Source organism: Sorex fumeus, unplaced genomic scaffold (assembly GCF_029834395.1).
Source record: "Sorex fumeus unplaced genomic scaffold, SorFum_2.1 ptg000043l, whole genome shotgun sequence".
In the NCBI taxonomy this organism is placed as follows: domain Eukaryota; kingdom Metazoa; phylum Chordata; class Mammalia; order Eulipotyphla; family Soricidae; genus Sorex; species Sorex fumeus.
Genome location: NW_026606100.1, coordinates 45,723,341 through 45,742,304, shown reverse-complemented (window position 1 = coordinate 45,742,304; position 18,964 = coordinate 45,723,341). Strand labels below are relative to the sequence as shown.

General features: G+C 53.4%; 1 protein-coding gene across 3 annotated transcripts in view; it reads left to right on the top strand.

The window, feature by feature from the left end:
* HSPA12A (heat shock protein family A (Hsp70) member 12A) overlaps window positions 1-15,050 on the top strand; it is a 129,284-nt gene extending 114,234 nt beyond the window's left edge. For all 3 annotated transcript variants that reach the window (XM_056120678.1, XM_056120680.1, XM_056120679.1), the window contains 6 exons: window positions 4,108-4,279; window positions 7,449-7,535; window positions 8,145-8,249; window positions 9,149-9,407; window positions 13,590-13,693; window positions 14,413-15,050. In XM_056120678.1, the coding sequence (XP_055976653.1) occupies window positions 4,108-4,279; window positions 7,449-7,535; window positions 8,145-8,249; window positions 9,149-9,407; window positions 13,590-13,693; window positions 14,413-15,050 (1,365 nt within the window). The remainder of the gene's footprint in view (window positions 1-4,107; window positions 4,280-7,448; window positions 7,536-8,144; window positions 8,250-9,148; window positions 9,408-13,589; window positions 13,694-14,412) is intronic.
* The last annotated feature ends 3,914 nt before the right edge of the window (window positions 15,051-18,964 follow it).

The following is an 18,964-nucleotide window of genomic DNA, read 5'->3' as shown; positions in this document are numbered from 1 at the left end:
GTGGGGCAGCGTCGAGTGTCTGGTTAAAGCTCCTCCTGCCAGACGCAGCCTCAATACCCTTTAGCACCATGACAAGCATTTAGAGGGCTGGCCTGCGGATATGGCTCAGTTGTTGAACACACACCTGGGCACATAAGAAGCCCTGGGTTTGATCCCTGGCATTGCAGAAAAGCACCGAGCACTTGGAGAGGAGCAGAGAAAACAGATGGGCCTCCTTTTGAAAAGGCCAAACAGACCCGGCCTCATTGGGCAGGAGGGAACAGCCCATAATTTCATTTTGCCTGAAATCCATTTGGTCCCCGTATCTGTGAACCTAGTGATGCTCTGTATGAGCGAGGACCGGGGGACCCGGATCAGCCTCTTGCCTTTGCCTCTCTTTCTGGACACACCACAGTGATGAGTGACTGCAGTGACAACAGAAACAAAACACAATAGCCACCTGGACAGCAGAGCTGCCGGCACAACTGTTGGCCCCGTGGCTGGGCCCGGGCCAGCGAGTGCTTCACAGAGTGACCAGCTGTGGACACAGCCCTGTCCTGGAGTGTTTCCCTGATGCACGCAGGGCTGGGATCAAGTGACCAGCTGTGGACACAGCCCTGCTGTGTTCTCCTGATGTGCACAGAGTGCAGATCAGAGCAGTGAGAGTGGCACCCGCATCCCCTTCCTCCCTGGTCTATACTCGCCATCCTCCAGCCCCGCCCAATGGGAGCTCGTGACCATGTGGCCACGCTCTGCACAGCCACTGTGGTGGTGTTCCTGCTGGCCTAGATTTGCACGGGTGCCAAATGGGGTAGTGTGCCCTGGACTCAGCTGCCATGTGGACAGGCTGCAGCCCTTGATTCCATGGAGGAATGCTTGGCTTTTTGGGTTTCATGGAGATTGGAAGGGAGTTCAGCCGATAGAGATGTGAGGGTTGGGTCCTTCATGCCTTCTGAGCACCTCTTGGTGCCGCAGGGCGGAAGGCATGACCGAGGCACTGACAAGTGCACAGGCCAGGCTGCAGGTGACCCCATCAGCCTAGGTGGAGCCAGAGCCGGGCATGCTGGGTGCAGGGCTGGGAGGGCTACCGGGAATGGTGGCTGGAGAGAGCAGCTCCTGAGGCAGAGTTAGCCAAGCAGAGAGGTCGCTTCTGCCCTTGTTGACTGTGGTGTGATTCCCAGGAGATCAGGGCCCAACCCTGATCTCCAGGGGGCTAGGACACTTCTGGTTCAGGACCCACCTCCCAGACCTGGCTGCTTCTGGGTTTTTGAGCACCTTTTACACCTTTCATTGAAGTCCACGCACCTCTGGAACCCCACCTGGGGATACGGTGTTAAACCAGGTGAGATTTCCCCAGAGGAATCACACGAAGACAAGTTGTGATGCAATAAGCAAAGGGTCTTTATTGGCTAGCTCGAGCTAGGGTGCTTGTCCAGCTCACCAACACAGTGGCAGACTTCTTGGAATGAGCGGCCCCAAGTCTCAAAAGTGAGGGACTTTTATACCATAACATTATATGACAGGGACTTTCCACATAACAGCCACCCTGGAGAGACCACCCTTTTGGCCAGTCTGAGGGGCTTTTCACTACTTGTACTTAGCTGATTGGGTATAAGTCGGAGTTACATAAGGGTTGCATAAAAGTTACATAAGTGTTATATTGGGGTGGGGGGGGGATTCCCTACCTGCATCTAATTGGTAACCCTTAGTTGACCTCACCATGGCTATCTCACTTCAGGGAAATCATGATTCAGTTCCAGGTATCTGTGCTCAATTCCAGGAATTCTGGAACCGAAACTTAGGCCTAGCTTCTTCTGGCTTCTTCATGATCCTGTCATGGCGCTGCCTTTGCTTCTCTGTCTCTCAACGAACTCTCAGAAGAGCTGATGGGGATGCGGCTCTTCCCTCTTTCTGTGGAGGGCAATGCAACAGGTTCAAGTGGAAGAGCGTGGTCTCTTGGTCCTGTGTCCCGGAGCATGCCCAGGGTTCTCTCAAACCCTGCCTGTCCCTCCTTTCTCATTTGGGTCCTTCCCATGCTCTCTCTCTGCCCTCTCCCGAGTACCAGGAGATCCTTCCATGGAAAAGGGTCAGAGCTTTTGCTATGAGGGGACCCTCCCAGCTAGGAGGGACACCTGGAAGGGGTGTAGCCCTGCAGATGGGGGTCAGCGGGACATCTGCTCCTTCTTTATTGGCTAGCCCCAGGGTGGTGAGCATGCACTGGGACACCCCTGCAGACTGTATGATTATATGCTCCAGGCTCTTTCTCCTCAAAACCTCTGAATTAGATTGTTTTGGGATGCATGTTTCACCTCTAAATCAGAGTGATCTCTGGGCATGATGGGGTGTGGAGTGCCTTGCTCAGGCCCCAAAATTAGTGCTGGTGCAAATTGAAGAAATGCCAATAGTGCTGGGGACAAACCACCCACCAGAGCCCAAGGGAGCTCCCTGCTCCCACTTCAAGGAAAGGCACCGCCCACAGGCTCATCTTGATAGATCGCTTCATTTTGATGCACTTGCACAAAGAAGGCAGAGTGTCACAACTGGTTACGTACGGGGCTGAGAAGCAGCTGGGGATGGGCAGGGAGTGGGGGTACACATGGGCGGTCTGCCTGTCCAACCTGATTCTTCTGCGGTGCAGCTTGCCTGTTCAGGTTTATTTTAAAGTACGCCCCAGGCAGAGTAGAGCAGGAATGTGTGGTGTGACTCCCTAATGAATGCCCATATCCAGGTGTGAGTGGGGCTGTCAGATGGTAAAGGCCAGAATAAGTATCGTGCTTCTCACCATGTCTGCCCAGCCCCCCTCAAAGCTCAGCTCACGCCCCTGTTGCTCTTTCTGACCATCTGGGAGCCTGCTGGTGACCCTCTATGGGACCTAGGGCAGGCCAGTCCCTAGGGAATGGGGGGAGTCTTTGTATCCTTGTACCCCCAAATTTGTTCTCAGCATTGGAACCTGTCAGTGCAGCCATTTCTTCATGGCTAGAATTTTCCTCTGCCTTCACCCTGTGTGATGGGGCCAAGCCTGTCAGATTCTAGAAGGTTATTGGCAAACCTTGAAGATGGCAGAGAACCAGGAGAACGATCTTTTGGTTTCACTTTAGGTGTCCTCTGGCTCTGATGTGGTTCTGGGTGTGCCCTACATCTCTGTTCACCATGTGCTGAAACGCCCTGTCCCTCTCCTAAGGCCTCTGCTGTGGCCCTTGAGTGACACTCAGGGAGGGGCCATGGGAGCCCTGGAACAGGAGTAAGGACTCGTCTCATCCCATAACTGAGTCAGTGGGGGTTGGCCCATCAACTTGGCAGCCCTAGCCTCTGGCCCTGGTCTGCCTCATGAGGGTGGTCAGTGCTGAGTTCCTTTTGCTACATCTGGTTTGTGAACTCCACTTCCCAGGAGCACCTCTGCTATTTGACAGTTGTTTGGTGTCAGGGGAGAAGTGTTCCATGTCCCCTGCCTGCACAGGGCCCCACAGACAAAGTTCATGGCTTCCTTGAACTGTCACTGTATGGGAGCAAGGACTTTGGGCAGGAAGTGCCGCTGTTGTAGAAATCGGGGTCTCCTCTGGGGTTCCCTATCCCGTCAGTGGGAGGAGCTTTCCCGGGAACCTCCTGGTGCTCAGTAACGACAGCTTGAAGTCTTCCATGGGGAAGCTGAGGTCACAGCACAGTGTCCCCACCCCAAAATGGTGTGTTCACTTCCTGGGCCCTTAGAACCGAGCATTGGCTCCAGCATGCTCAGACTAGGTGGTCCTTCAGGACTGGGAATAGATGCCTTCCTGCCCATTGCTTATGGTGGTCTGCCAAGTTCAAGCTTGGTGTTTCTCACCATGGGTCAAGCCAGTCCTGCAGCCGAGAGAGCTTGGCGTTTTCTAGGTGCACCCCCACATTTTCCTGGCTCACTCAGTGTTTCTTGGGGACCTGGCTTGGGGCCAGACCTGGCTTGGGGCCAGCACCCTGTCACCCAGTGGTTTTGGTTCCTAGTAGGTACATGAAGGGAATTTCCCCACCCAGCAGAGTGTGACTGGATGGCCCCCTTCTTTGGGAGCAGAGGGAGTACCCAGTGGGGGCGTTTTCTGAGTGAGCCTGCTCACAGAGCACAGAGTTACAGCCCTCCCTGCCTTTTCTGTCTTGCAGGCGGGCCTGGCCTCCCCCGAGAACTCAGAGCAGCTCATCATCGCCCTGGAGCCCGAGGCCGCCTCTATCTACTGCCGGAAGCTGCGGCTGCACCAGATGATCGAGCTGAGCAGCAAGGCTGCCGTCAATGGGTCCAGCTCCAGTGACACAGTAGGAGCTGGGTTTACACAGGGTACCTCCTGCTCTCTCTTCCCCCTCCCTGCGCTGGCCCCGCCCCAGTAGCCCCGCCCTCTCCCGTGGAGCCCCACCCTCTTCCTTATAGCCACGCCCTCTCCTAGAATAGCCACGCCCCTCCCCTGAAGCCCCGCCTCCCCCGCCCCAGTTTTTTAGAAGCACTTGGGTGCTGCCATGGAGGACTCAGATGCCCATGGCTCTAAACACCCCTATTCTCAGCCTCCCTTCTTGCTTCCTCCAGGGACTCCCCTCCCCCCCATAAGTTCAGCCGGGGTTCCCCCTGGTTCATCAGAGTGCAATGGCCTTAAGGGGGAGGGTGCTTCTCCCCTAGGACCCCAGGGTGGCCCCAGAGCAGTCCTTGGCCTTGTATTTAACTGGGCTCTTCATCTCGTCTGTTTATTAACTGGGTCTTAATCTAATCCCACGTGCTTGTGATTAATTCCACCATTAAGACTGTTGATTTATCACTGACTCATTCATTCACTGGGACCGCTTGGTGTGTGATGAGCTCATTGTGTGTCTTAACTGTCGCAGAACCAGCGTGGGACCCAGGGAATGGGTTGGTTTCAGGACCCGCGGACGCACACCTACTCTGGTGTAGCTGGGAGGAGGAGAGCGGGTCTGGGGGGAACGAGGATGGGTGCTTCCACAGAAGCTTTTTCTTTTGCTTTTTTGTCTGCATGCCCATGGCCAGCAGTCTTAGTCCCCAGAACTCTTTCCCGTGGCATCCAGGGTTCTGTGATTCTGGCTAAGTAAGATTGCAACCTCTCTAGGTCAGGGTCTGGGTCCCAGCGGGAATGAGTGTGGGGCCCAGTGGGGGTCACTGTGGGAACAGACGCCCACCTGTCAGCCAGGTCCAGGAGATGTAGGATGATGTGAGCAGAAGCTGCTACAGGGCTGCTCCTTCTCCCTGCAGCCCCATTCCCAACTTTTTCCTGGTCCCGAATCAAAACCCATGTCTGTGCCAGCCCACCCCTGAGGCACTGGGGTCCAGGCTTATTCTTAGCAGCGATTCCTGCCTGAAGGGCACTGGTCAGTAGTTCCCAGCCCCCAGGCTGTCATGCCAGTCTGCCAGCACCATGCTCGCACCCTGCTCACAGCTCCCCTGGAATGAAAGGCGCTGGGCCCCCCTCCAGTCTGAGTGGGCTTTGCCTTCTCTAGCAGTGCTGGGCAGGAGAAGTGCCCACCTTGCAGGTGCAGGCCATGCTCTAGGGCTTCATCTCCTGCCTGCCATGCCGCCGTTCATCTCCTTCCTTTGGGTTTTCCTGGGAATTGAGAGGGCTGCGCGGGTTTTGTCCAATATGTCGCTTCTTCCTTGGCTGGTTCAGAATGAAACATTCATGTCCGAATCAGCGGCTTCTAGTGGAGCGCTTCTTCATCCTCCGGAGCAAAGTCTCATGGTGGAAGGGGTGTGATATGTCTGGGGGTGCTGGCCATCCTCAAGAACTGTGCTCTCCTGCCAGCCCGTCCTGACTACACCAGTCCTTTCTACACCACACTGTTCCCTGTGGTGTAGACAGGACTGGTGTAGACAGGATGGGCTGGCACGAGAGCGCATGAGAGCATCTCCTGTGCTTTGTGGAATGTGCTATAAGAGTGTCTTTGGGGGTCTTGAGATTCTCAGATGGCCACCCCACCCACACCCCCACAGAGGTGCAGTGAGGCCAAGTCGGCCATTTTTGTTTGTGGCCATTTTTTTGCCCTCTTGAACTGCCTATTTCAGCCTTTTCCAGACCCAGGCCCCTCAGATCTGTTCTTTTCCTTTTAGTGTTTGTGTTTTAGGCCACACCTGGTGTTGCTCAGGGTTTACTCCTGGCTATGCTGTCATGAATCACTTCTGATAATACTCGGGACCAAATGGGATGCCAGGGGTCGAATCCAGGCTGGCCACATGTAAAGCAAGAACCTTACCTGCTGTACTGCCTCTCCAGTCCCAGACATGTTCCTTCCTGTGCCTCCCAGCCTATGGCGTGGCCTCCTGATCTGGCTCCCCATTTATAAGCTTTTGTGCCTTCGACCCCTGAGACCCCTGAGACTCCTGAGAATATCTTGTTAATTTGGGGTTGCTTCAGAAAACCCTGTTGACCCCCATGGAGTCTGCTTTGGAGGTTTGTCCAGAGCCCATGGCCACAAGATAGAAGTCCTGAGTTTAGGGTTCCCTCCTAGGACCCCTGTAACCAGGTCTGGCTTCTCTGCTGTACCGCAGACCCTGAATTACTTGCTACTTAGGCTCATCGGTCCAGCCCCCAGAGGAGACTGTTCCTGTATGCCCCGTGTCCCTGGCTGCAAGAGGCAGTGGGACTTTAGTGACTCAAGAGCACTGGGCAGCAGAACGGGGAACAGTGCTTTCATCTGCAACCCCAAGGGCAGCTCTGATGGTTCACAGTGATGACCGTTGGCTGGGCACTGAGTGTCACACTTGGTGCTTTGCCTTCGTTATCATCTGCTGTGTCTTGGGGAAGTGTCACGCTGTATTCTGAAGCCTTCAGAACACCAGCCCGATTATCTGTGCCCTGTCTGCTTCCCAGAGTTATGGAGGAGGCCCGTGGAGATGAAATCCCATGTGCCAGGCAAACCAGGCATCTTAGCCTGGTTGTCCCTTAGCCGTGAGCTCCACTAGGTGAGAGGTGCCACCTTGTGGCCGAAGATGGCGGAAGCTTATGCTGTCTTTAGCAGGGGCCAGGAAATGGCTCCGACCCCTTTGTTTATCCGGGATCCAGATGAGCAAAACATACCCCACATTCCTGTATCAGGGCGCCTTGAAGTGCCGCTGTTTAATCAAGTGCTGACTGTTCTGCAGACAGTTTCCTCCGGGGCAGCACAGCTGGGAAATGGACCGGTTGTATTAACCCTTCCTACTCCTCCCTCTCCACCATGTGTCAAAGGAAGGACTGAGAGATTCTCCTTGGGGTGGCCTTGCGAGCAGGGCAGAGGACAGAGCTGTCACACAGACATGGAGTGACAGCCGGGGGAAGGGCTGTCTCTGGAGGTGCAGGCGTTGGTTGTCATTCCCGAAGTCGTGCTTATTTCATGATTTTGACCCTTGTGAATGTTCTAAATCTTCTGTCCCTCAACCTCCTTGCGCTGCTGCTCCCACTCCTGGCAGGCAACTGCCGGCTCTTTCGTGCTTTCTTACCCGTCGTCCTTTCCTTCCTGTCGGCCACTAGCTAAAGAGCACATACGGCGCAATCGGCAGAGCCGGACCTTCTTGGTGGAGAATGTCATAGGCGAAATCTGGTCTGAACTGGAGGAAGGTAGCGTGTTCAGATGCCCTTTGCACTTGCTGGAATGTGGGTGTGTGTGTGTGTGTGTGTGTGTGTGTGTGTGTGTGTGTGTGCACGCTTGCTTTTGGGGGGGAAAAACACCAAAGAAAACCACCTCCTGTTCCATTTGCACTTTTGGAAAATGTTCAGTGTCAGTGAGTTTTAAAGCATGTTTTAAAACGTGGGTTTTTTAAAACGTTGCGTGTTATAAAACCATGTTATACTCTGCCAGAGAAAGGTGGGAGTTGGAATCCCCTAGTTTTACAGTTTGTCTGGCATTCAACAGCAGTATTTTGGGGTTTCCTTACCATGGCAGGAAGTTGTCCTCATGTCCAGGGATGTGGCAGTGAGCTGCAGAATGCTTGAGTCTTCAAGATCCCTCTTCAGGGTCCTTTCCCATCCACGCTAACTGCATGCCTGGGCAGGCATAGCTGCCTTCTGGAGTCATGAATAACTCTCTGTGTGGGCTCATCAGCCAAACCATCGCTTTAAATGAGAAGTTGCAGTAGTGCTTAGCTGGGGACCCCAAATTAGCAACCCCCACACACCAGCTTGTTTTTGGGTGGGGGGCTGTGTACAGGATGGTTGTTTTTGTACTAGGTGACAAGTATGTGGTTGTGGACAGCGGCGGTGGCACTGTGGACCTGACCGTGCATCAGATCCGGTTGCCTGAGGGCCACCTGAAAGAACTCTACAAAGCTACAGGTGAGCACATTCCTCCTCCAGAGTGTTTTCCTCAATTGTTTCTGAATTTCCATTCTCTGTGCCACCAGCTTCTGGCATCCGCAGCAAAGGGCTCTGAGGCCTGCACGTATCTGCCACTTTGACTGGCCCCAAGTGCGCCCATTTTAGGTCCTCGCCAGGGGACTTCCTGTGCTATCCCGCAGTGCCTTGTCATTGGGGTCAGAACTCTGATGGCTAATCGACTTAGTGAACACGGTGCATCTCTCCAGTGGGGCCCCAAGACATCTGAGCTAGGCTCCAGATTGCCCGAGCACAGAGGACCAGTTAGGACTGCAGTGATGGAGCAAGGCCTGCTGGTTTCCCAGATCCTGGCCTGGGCTTTCTAGGGTGGCCATACAAGAATGTTCCTAGTAGGTTACATGCATTGGTTTTGCATAAAAGGTAACTGAATGTAGACCCATTGTTGAAGAATCATCTTTGCAACAATGACAACAAATCTTCCCATGGAAGAAAAATCCAGAAGCATTGGACAGTGTGAGTGAATGCTGAGGCTGAGGACTGTGTGCTGAGCACTTGTGTTTTTTTTGTGTGCTCAGCAGTGAAAGGAACTTGGGGCAGGTGGGCTTCCTCAGACTGGGTCCCCCAAGCAGTGTGCAGAGGGTCCCGACACCCTTTTAGTGACTTTTGGCTGACCGGGCCAGTGGTGCAACTTCAGCCCATGGTGCTAGAGATTAACCAGGGCACTTCGCTGGTGCTCGGGGAACCTCCAAGGGCCATACCAAGGGGTGCTTGGGGGACCTTGCAGTGATAGGGAGCCAGCCTCGGCAGCCACACACAGTGCAGTCACCTTAAGCCCTATGTGATCTCTCAGGCCCCTCTAATGGGTTCTAACAGATCCCCGTGTTTTTTTCCTGATTCAGGTGGTCCCTATGGATCCTTGGGAGTAGATTATGAGTTTGAAAAACTCCTGTGTAAGATATTTGGAGAGGATTTTATCGAACAGTTCAAGATCAAGCGTCCTGCAGCATGGGTTGACTTAATGATCGCGTTTGAGTCTCGCAAGAGGGCGGCTGCCCCAGACCGGACCAACCCCCTAAACATCACCCTGCCCTTCTCCTTCATTGACTACTACAAGAAGTTCCGGGGTCACAGCGTCGAACATGCCTTGAGGAAAAGCAAGTGAGTATGGCTCCCCATCACTCAAGACATTCTGGGAGATGGAGAGTTTGGGGGATGGAGGAAAGGACTGTGGATTCAGGGTACCAACTCTACGCACTTGCTGTGTGACCTTTTGAAGTAACTTAACTTCTTTGATGCTCATTTTTTTTTAATTGAAAAATGCAGGTGCCAGTTTTACTTGCCCTAAGGGCGCTCTTTTAGGGTGAAACAGATTCATGTATCTTAAGTGCTTAGCCAGGTACCTGGGTTCTGGAAAGTATTGTGTTAACCATTCCAACCTCTGCTCTGAAAGTTGGTGAAAGCTGGAAAGTTTGAGCAAACCTTTGGTCACTGCTGACTCCCTCCTGTCTGTAGGAGAAGCTGGTGCCTTTTCAGCCAATGTTTGATGAATGGATTTATTGGGAGCCTGGGTTCCCACCCTCACTTCTCACCCCCATTCTGAGTCTCCTGACTGCAGGCAAATGTTACTAGCTCAGCTTGTTACAAAATGAATGTATGTGGAAGATGTTTTAAAGCTGCATTAAAAATAATAGACAAAAATCATAGGTTTCCGAACACCTTTTTATCGTGGAAAATTTCACACATTCGCGGTGTCAAAAGAGCCTCATTATCTAGCTTCAGCAAGTGTCAGTTGCAGCCTAAATCCTTCCCCACCCTCCCCCCACTCTCTGAAAGCAAATCTCAGCTAGATTATCATCTAATCCATAAACATGTCAGTATGGCACGCGAAAGGAAACACACGTAAAATCAAAACCACGGTGCTGTTATCACACTTACACTTCTGCAGTATCTTCGAGAGCCAGTTAATGTAAGGTTTTTTTTTTTTTTCCTCTAAGCCATAGGGATAAGTCTGGAGCACATATTTGCAGGCAGGAGATGGAGATTCAGTCATCTGAATTCAGGGTCCTTTGAGCCCCACTGAGAACAGCCCAACAATCACTGAGCCAGAAACAGCCTCTGAGCCCCACAATATGGCACATGTACCACTCCAAAAATGTTCCAGGAGCCAGACAGACAGCTCAGCAGGTTCAGGAGAGACCTGGTTCAGTCCGCCTGAGCACCACTGGGAGGGACCCCCAAGCACATTGCCAGGTGTAGCCCCAGAGCATTGCCAGGGTGTGGTCCAAAAAAAATCCCCCCAATATTCATGCTCCTTCCCTTACTCACCAGTTTGCATGAGCAGCCAGATGGGGAGGTATAGACAGCCCCAGTTTGTCATGCCCAGGGGCCCCCTTCATGTGGGGCCCCTCCTTGTTAGTGTTTGTTGCTGAGGAATTACTGCTGTGTGGATTCGGTTCCCCCCATGTGCAGTGAGTGAGTAAATGTGTGTGTGTGTGTGTGTGTGTGTGTTGGGGGAGGCACACAGGGAGAGGGTCGATTCTTGCATGTGCAGTGAGTTGCTCCCCCTTCCCGGGGCAATTCTGTACCTGGCTGTGGATCTAGAGGTTTAATTCCATCCTGGAGGGGGTTCTTGGCACATTTCCCTCACCGTGCTAGGGTTTCCCTTCCCCTCTCCCTGGGGACACAGACGTTGTGCCAGTGGCTTCCGCCACGTGTCGCAACCAGCCAGTGTGTCTATGCCTTTGTTAATTAATTCATGATTCATGAACTGATTCATTGAGCAGTTAATGGATTCGCTGATTCAAGGTGTGGCCCGTCACTCGCACTTTAGCCCGTCCCTCCCCCGAGTAGCTGCAGTGCTGTTGAGAGAAACTTCTCAGCGTGTGGATGTTCTGTGCACACCAGCCCACATACGAAAGACAGGGGAAAAAATGCATGGTTTGTTCCCCTTTGTTTAATAGTTGGGTTTAAAAAAATTTTTTTAGGTGTGGGGAGGTACACGCAGTAGTACTCAGGGGTTACTTCTGGTTGTGTGCTTGGGGATCACTTCTGGTGGTGTTCAGAGGACCATGCGTGGTGTTAAGGGTTGAACCAAGGTTGGCTGCATGCAACTATGTACTTACCTCTGTACTGTGTCTCTGGCCCCTATTTTCTTTTCTTTTTGAAAAGGGAGCCCATCTCTTGCCATTCTCACATAGCTACTATGTTTAAAATTTATGATTTTTCTCTTGTTGGGACTTAGGAGCTCCTAAGAATCCATAAATTTGAACAGGGGCTAGTTTTGAGGTACTTGTTTTACATAGGAAGGACATGAATCCAATCTGCCTCTCCGGGTCCCATGAGCACAGAGGGCTGTAACCTGGTACCCCCTCCCCACCCCAGCTCTGCAGGAATGGGCCTGTTGGTCCCCTTCTGGTCCTACATGGAACCATCAGAGCTGATTGGCTGAATGTCTCAGGAAGTACCTGCCCACACACACTGAACCCCCTGAGCACTGCTTGAAGGCACCCTCCCCCCCCAAACAGCCCATAAGCCAGAGCATTGTGGATGTACTTTAAGCCACAGTGGTCATGGACTTCCTGATGTTTACGCTGTCCCTTCAGGTCCAGTGGCTCCTCCTAAAGCCAGCTCCTGCTTCCCCTTCATGCCCTTTGCCCTCTAGAGATGCTCCCAGCTCTGGTACCTTTTCTGCCTGAGCAGGAACCTCCATCCCTCAGTGTGAGCTGACAGGGTGGCTCTTTTGTGTCTTCTGGGGAACAAGGTAGACCGGACTTTGGGTCTTCCTGCTCTGGGAGTGGGTCCGAACCAGACACCGCCAGATCAGCTGCATGCTGGGCACATTGCTCCCTGCCTAGGGCAGTGCTCCCAGCTGGATTGCATGTCCTGGCAGCAGGGGCTGAACCCTGCCCACCTTTCTCCTGAAGTGGGAAGGGGTCACCATCCACCCTGGGGTATCCCATGCCCCCTTCCCCCCATTGTCCTTCAGCAGCAACCCCCGGGTAGAGCTGATGGCAGGTGGAGTCTGTTTCTGGAAGATGTGGCTGTGTGTAGGGCGTGTGTAGTACAGCAGGTAGGGTGTTTGCTCAGGGACAGAGAGGCCTTTGTTGGATGCCCCTTTTCTTTGTTTGTTTGGGGGCCACACTTGGTGGTGCTGCAAGGCTAGTCCTGGTCATGCACAGAGGATCAGGCAGTACTGGGGATGAAGCCAAACTGTTCTCAGCCCTATGATCTCTCTCTCTCTCTCTCTCTCTCTCTCTCTCTCTCTCTCTCTCTCTCTCTTTCTCTCTGTCTCTGTCTCTCTCTCCCCTCCCCCCTTTTTTGGTCACACCCAGCAATGCTAAGGGGTTACTCCTGGCTTTGCACTCAGGAATTATTCCTGGCAATGCTCAGGGGACCATATGGGATGCTGGGGATTGAACCCGGGTCAGCCACGTGCAAGGCAAATGCCATACCCTCTGTGCAATCACTCCGGCCCCACTCTCTTGTCCCCTTTGAACTTGAGAGTAGATGGGGAAGCTTTGCTGCTTTGACCACTGGGCCTTTGACGTCTGGAGAAGCCAGGTAGGGTTAGGCTCAGCACAGCCTTGGGACCCATGCTTACCAGAATGGGCAGCACCTGGACTTGTGGTATTGGGGAGCAGGACATGCAAACAATCTCTTGTCCCTAGAGAGCATGTTGTTTGTTTCCTTTTGGTTTTGGTCTCATTTTGGGGTGACACCTGGCAATGCTCAGGGGTTACTCCTGGCTCTGAACTCAGAAGCTAATCCTGGCAGTGCGCAGTGCTTTGGGACCCAATAGGATACCAGGGATTGAACTCAGGTTAGACGCAGCAAGGCAAACACCTTACCTGCTGTGCTATCCCTCCAACCCCCAGCTAGCTCCAGCCCATGAGCTCTGGATGGCACCCATTTCTCTTTGCCCTTGGCCTGGCCCCTCTGTCCTGAGTGGGATTGGCCATAGCACAGAGCAGAGGAATGGGCAAGGTTCTAATTTTACTTCTTACTGTCTTGGGGCCTTGTCCAGGCTGTACTGGGCATTTTTTTTTCTTTATTTTTGGTCACACCAGGCGATGAACAGGGGTTACTCCTGGCTCATGCACTCAGGAACTACCCCTGGTGGTGTTCAGGGGACCATATGGGATGCTGGGAATCGAAGTTGGGTCGGTATGAAAGGAAAATGCCCTACCTGCTGTGCTATTGCTCCAGCCCCTGTACTGGCCATATCTACAGTGTGTCCTCTAAGCCGTGCCCACCGGTCCTGTGCCCCCTGCCCCCTGCAGGAGGACAGCACACTGGTCTGCCTTGACACACTCTTGTTTGTTTCTGTGCCCGGTCCTACAGTGTGGATTTTGTGAAGTGGTCCTCGCAGGGCATGCTGAGGATGAGCCCCGATGCCATGAACGCCCTCTTTAAGCCGACCATCGATAGCATCATTGAGCATCTTCGTGAGTGGCCCAGGGATCCATGGGGGCAGGTGGGGGGGGGGATTGGAGTCCAGCTTGGGGACGGCTGTTTCCAGTCTCCCCCACCAGTGTGTGCAAAGTCACTTTGGCAGGGGACACATGACAAGGAGTCCCAGACTGGTGCCCCAGCAGCAGAGGGCAGGTGTGTGTGTGGGAGTGGGGCCCTCCAAAGGAGAAGGTCTGGATGGCTCCCCCTAGTCTGTGCTGGGTCAGGGCCAATCGAGAACTGTAACTGACAAGGGAAGATGGGGTGCACAGCAAAGAGGGGGTGCCTGGAGAGGGCTGGGAGAGTGAGACCCAACAGTTTCTTGCTGGCTCTCACAGAGGCCAGCTCAGGAGTCTAGACTTGGGAGACCTCTGTGGCGCGGAAACCCCCACCCAAAACTACTTGGTACCCCTCCCCTGATGACGCCCACGGGTATGAGTGGTGTTGTAATGAAAACCATGGGACCCATCTAATACCCTGCAGCTCAGAGTGGGGGTGAAGACATCCCTTTCCCGGGACTTGCTTGAAGCTGTCTAGAACAGCGTCCCTCTGTGGGGAGACGGGCTCCTTGTGGCCGCTTCACTTTGCATTTCTGAGGCTGGTGGGTGTGCAACCCTCCCCCTTCCCGGTCCTTCACAGGGGTATGGGCCACGCCGTCCGCCACCCCAGGCCGGCAGTGATGGGCACTGTAATCCCGCCCCGTCTCTCCTTGCAGGGGACCTGTTCCAGAAGCCGGAGGTGGCCACGGTCAAGTTCCTCTTCCTGGTGGGGGGCTTCGCAGAGGCGCCGCTGCTGCAGCAGGCGGTGCAGACAGCCTTTGGGGACCAGTGCCGCGTGATCATCCCGCAGGACGTGGGCCTCACCATCCTCAAGGGCGCCGTGCTCTTCGGCCTGGACCCCGCGGTCATCAAGGTGCGCCGCTCGCCGCTCACCTACGGGGTGGGCGTGCTGAACCGCTACGTGGAGGGCAAGCACCCGCCCGAGAAGCTGCTGGTCAAGGACGGCACGCGCTGGTGCACCGACGTCTTCGACAAGTTCATCTCGGCTGACCAGTCCGTGGCGCTGGGCGAGCTGGTCAAGCGCAGCTACACGCCCGCCAAGCCCTCGCAGCTGCTCATCATCATCAACATCTACAGCGCCGAGCGCGACCAGGTGAGCTTCATCACCGACCCGGGCGTGAAGAAGTGCGGCACCCTCCGCCTGGATCTCACGGGCACCGGCGGCCCCGCCGTGCCCGCCCGCAGGGAGATCCAGACCCTCATGCAGTTCGGGGACACGGAGATCAAGGCCACGGCCATCGACATCGCCACCTCCAAGAGTGTCAAGGTCGGGATCGATTTCTTAAATTACTAACGGGGGGAGTCTCCCCTCCCAGGACTGTGCTCTCCTGCATCTCCCTCACACCCTTCAATCCAGACTCTTTTTTTTCTTCTAAACCTGCCCTTGACCCTGGCCTTGGCCCTCTCCAAAATTTCACCAGGGAGGGAGAGAACCATCGGGGAGAGAAATGATGGGGGACCTGGGAGGGCAGGAGGGTGTCAATTATCCACTGGAGCTGAAGACAGAGGTTTGAGAGTAGAAATATTTAAGGGTCCCAGGAAGGCAGGTGTTTTTTTTAGGGCTCTAGGGGTGAAATCCCGACAAAGGGAATCAGCTTTCCTCCAGCGGGGATGAAGCCGGCTTCCAGCAAACCTCGGGTAGGAGATCTTCCTTCCTGGATTGGAAATGAAATCTTTGAGCTTCTTTAACTCTTTGAGCCTTTTTTCTTCTTTTTTAAATTTCATGATAGCCAGTATCAGGGGCCACCCATCTGCAGTTCTTTTCCACATCATAGGATGAGCAGTGGTGATTCGGTGGGAATTGGGAGCGATTTTTAGCTGGTAAGGATAAATTAACTGCCTGCCCAGGGCTCTGTTTTAGGCTCTCACTGGAGAACTCCCTGGTGGGAGGCAGTGAAGACTAGCCATGACCTTGCGAGGATGGAGCCGGATGTTAACACATGGACGCTGGCCCATGCCACCAGCCCCTCACACTGCAAGTGGCCTAACACAGATTATAGTGCCCATGTCAACGTCAGAGGCTCCTGGCACCCTTTTATGCTGATATAATTCCAAAATGCCAAATCCAGATGTGAGAATTCACAGGCCACTCTCGTTGGCTTGCGCAGGGCTCTGCATGACCCAAGGAGCTTGCAACGATTCCTTGTTCCCAGACCCAGGCCGAGGAGGCCCTCCTGCCCCTTCCCTGCAAAACCGTATTTATTTTCAGCGAAACGCCTCACCCCTGCCCATGCTCTCTCCCTGAGTATTGTGGCCATTGATTCCCACATCTTAAAAGTGAGACTTCAGTGGTAGGTGGGCAGAGAATGTCATAGGAAATGCTGCATTTGAATGTTACATTCCTACAAGTTGAATAGAAAAGTGAAGATCGCTCCCTGCCTGAGAATTTTCAGCTCTTGTAACAAACAGGTTCCTGGACCCTTTCATGAACCACATTTAAGTCCAGGAGTGGAGGCCACAATCTGCCACAGGGGAATGGGTTGAGCTGAAATTTGGGTGTGTAGGCCTCGACACAGACCTGGGCCTACAGTCCCCTGGAAGACCACGATCCACCCGCATCCTGCCCTCTTGTGAGTGGGACTCAGGATGGCCCTCTGGGAAGAACCCAAGGAGGAAAAGGCTGGAACAAATACTTCCCTAAGCCCTGGGCTGGCCAACTGAGGTGCCAACTGCGGGCCCGTGGTGCCAACTGTGGGACCTGTGTTCCTCCTTCCCTCCCCGACCCTGTGCAAAGCTGGGCTTCTCCACTGTCCAGAAACCAAGTGGGGATAAGGACTCTTCACTCATGGCCCGTTTCCCCTGGTTCCCACCTGCCGGAGCTCGGTGATTGTAAATCACTGGAGCCAGGCAGATGAGGAGCAAATTCCAGTGCCAGTTGGACTCACACACCTGATCTAGGCAGATTTTAAATAGCATTTCCACACTCAGCCTCACCTTCTTTTTCACATCGCCGGCTGCAGAATCCCCTCCCCTGAATGTAAAATTCAAACCAACCACAGAACTAGAGTCAAGGCGATTCGCCTCATAGTCTACTTGCAGGGGTTCTTTTTCTGCCCACTCGGCTTCCAAAGCTACGTGTTAGGGGTCTTTCTTTGACGTTGCCAGCCATAAACTCCAAATAAGACTTTTCAATTTAGTTATAATTTTATGTACATACGATACTAGAATACTGTACAGATTCCTTATTTCTACAATGTGCTTTTCTTGTTTGAGGGGGGAAAAAAAGAGAAGAAAATGCTGTTTGGTTTCTGTCATTGACGTTGCTGCCTTTCCTTTCCCATGCTTCATTTCCTTGTGCCCATGCATTATTGATTTGTTCCGAAACTACAGCTACGGCCTATGTTTGCAAGACAGAGCAACAGACAAGGTGCCTGTGGTCAGACTGGGGTGCCTGAATCGATTCCCTGGGCCCACAGTGCCATCAGACCCTTCTCCGTACCAGCCTCATCCCCAAACGGTCACCGTCTCTGTTGCAGGGTGCGTCGGCTCCTGCATCCTGTTCTCCTGTGAGTCTTACAGAACTAAGCTATCTGGTTTGGTGAGCAATGGGACTAGGCAAAACACACACACACACACACACACACACACACACACACGCACACACACACACACACACCTTTCTTTGGGCAGGGGCCATGGGACAGAGATCTGTTCTGTGGGATGTTTTCAGTCCAGGGTTATAGGAAGGACTCAAGGGGTGCAAAAAAGTTAGCTGTGTTGGATTTTCTGCTGGATGAGGTGGAAGTGGGAATAACAGGTTCCCCACTATATTGGCAAATGTAAGATGATCCCTTCTCACTCCCCTTCCCCCAACACTCAGGATGTCTCCTGGTCTGCCCTTTCGTATTAAAGAGCTGGTTGCATCTGCAGTACCCCAGATAGATGATGGCAGAGCGAACAAGGATGTTAAACTTTGTTCTGACGCCAGAGAAGCAGCCCCACTAGTTGAACTCCTGAAAGGGTAACCCCTCATCTGCCCCCACCCCTCCTGCCCCCACGAAAATAGTCTAGAGTAAAAGCCCCAGACTAGTATACTTGGAGGCATTTCCTGATCTTAGACAGTTTCTCCAAGACCTGCTATCTTGACCACTCGCCAGCTGTCTCTGGCAGCTATCAGCGGGCAGTCCCATTTCCGGGAAACAGGCATCGATGCACGCTGTGTGACTGACCGGTTACAGGCAAGATAGGAGAGAGGAGACGTCAGTGATTTTTACAGCATGATGCTAAGATAAATCCAGGTTACAGAGCCTGTCCTATCCGTAGAATGTCCCTTAGATCAAGTTTAGCTTTTAGAGTCCAGGTCTGGTAAATCGCCAGGGTGGCAAAGAGTCGCATGCGCCCCTATCCACGGAGTCAAACTGCATTCTAACCGAGGAACAGACTCCTCACTGTCGAGGTGACATAGCTGAGATCAAGCTGCACATGTGTGTATGCCGGGAAAGCGGCTTCCATGACGGGGGGGAACGTTGGCCGCAGCGGCACCATCTCTCATCTGCTTTGGAACAATGGGCTCTGTCCTACAAACAGCAGCCATCCAACTCGGGTTCACCACAAAAATAAATCCAAACTCCACAGGACTTCGCCGCAGCTCACAACTCGACAAGATTGTATTTGCAAACCATCTTCACAGATGTCTAATAAAGCAAAACTTTGGAACTCATGTGGCCCCAGCACCTGACTTTTTTATTTTTATCAGTCTGAATTTGTCGACGGGTTCGTGGGTGCATTCTTACCCTCCTGCCCTTTCCTCTCTTTCTGGTGAGTGTGTGTGGGGGGGGGGGGCAGGGTGAGGGGGGCAGTGGATGTTCAGTTTCTTGTCTTAAGCTTCATCTAACCAGACAGAGCCTTTGCCCACTAGAAACCAAGGTCTCATGGATATCCCAGCCCCTGCTAAATCAGAAGGAAGCCCTGCCCAGCTCTGAGAAGGCCATTGACAGCCCCACAGCACCCAACGTGGCTCACTTACAAGAAGGCAAGGCTGGGCCAGTGCCCTGCATGCATCTGATGGCATCTAGAGCCTTGGCTTTCTTCCAGGCACTACTTGGCTCACCTTCCGCCATTGGCTCTAGAAACTTCCAGGTGGTCTGAGATCGGGGTCCTAGGAACCTGAAGTGGAGACTGTAAATAGGTTCCTAAGCAGGTGATGGCATTGGCCTTTGATGGAAGTTCAGTTCCTGGAGTGTAGAGGAGTCTGGAGGACTGGGTACA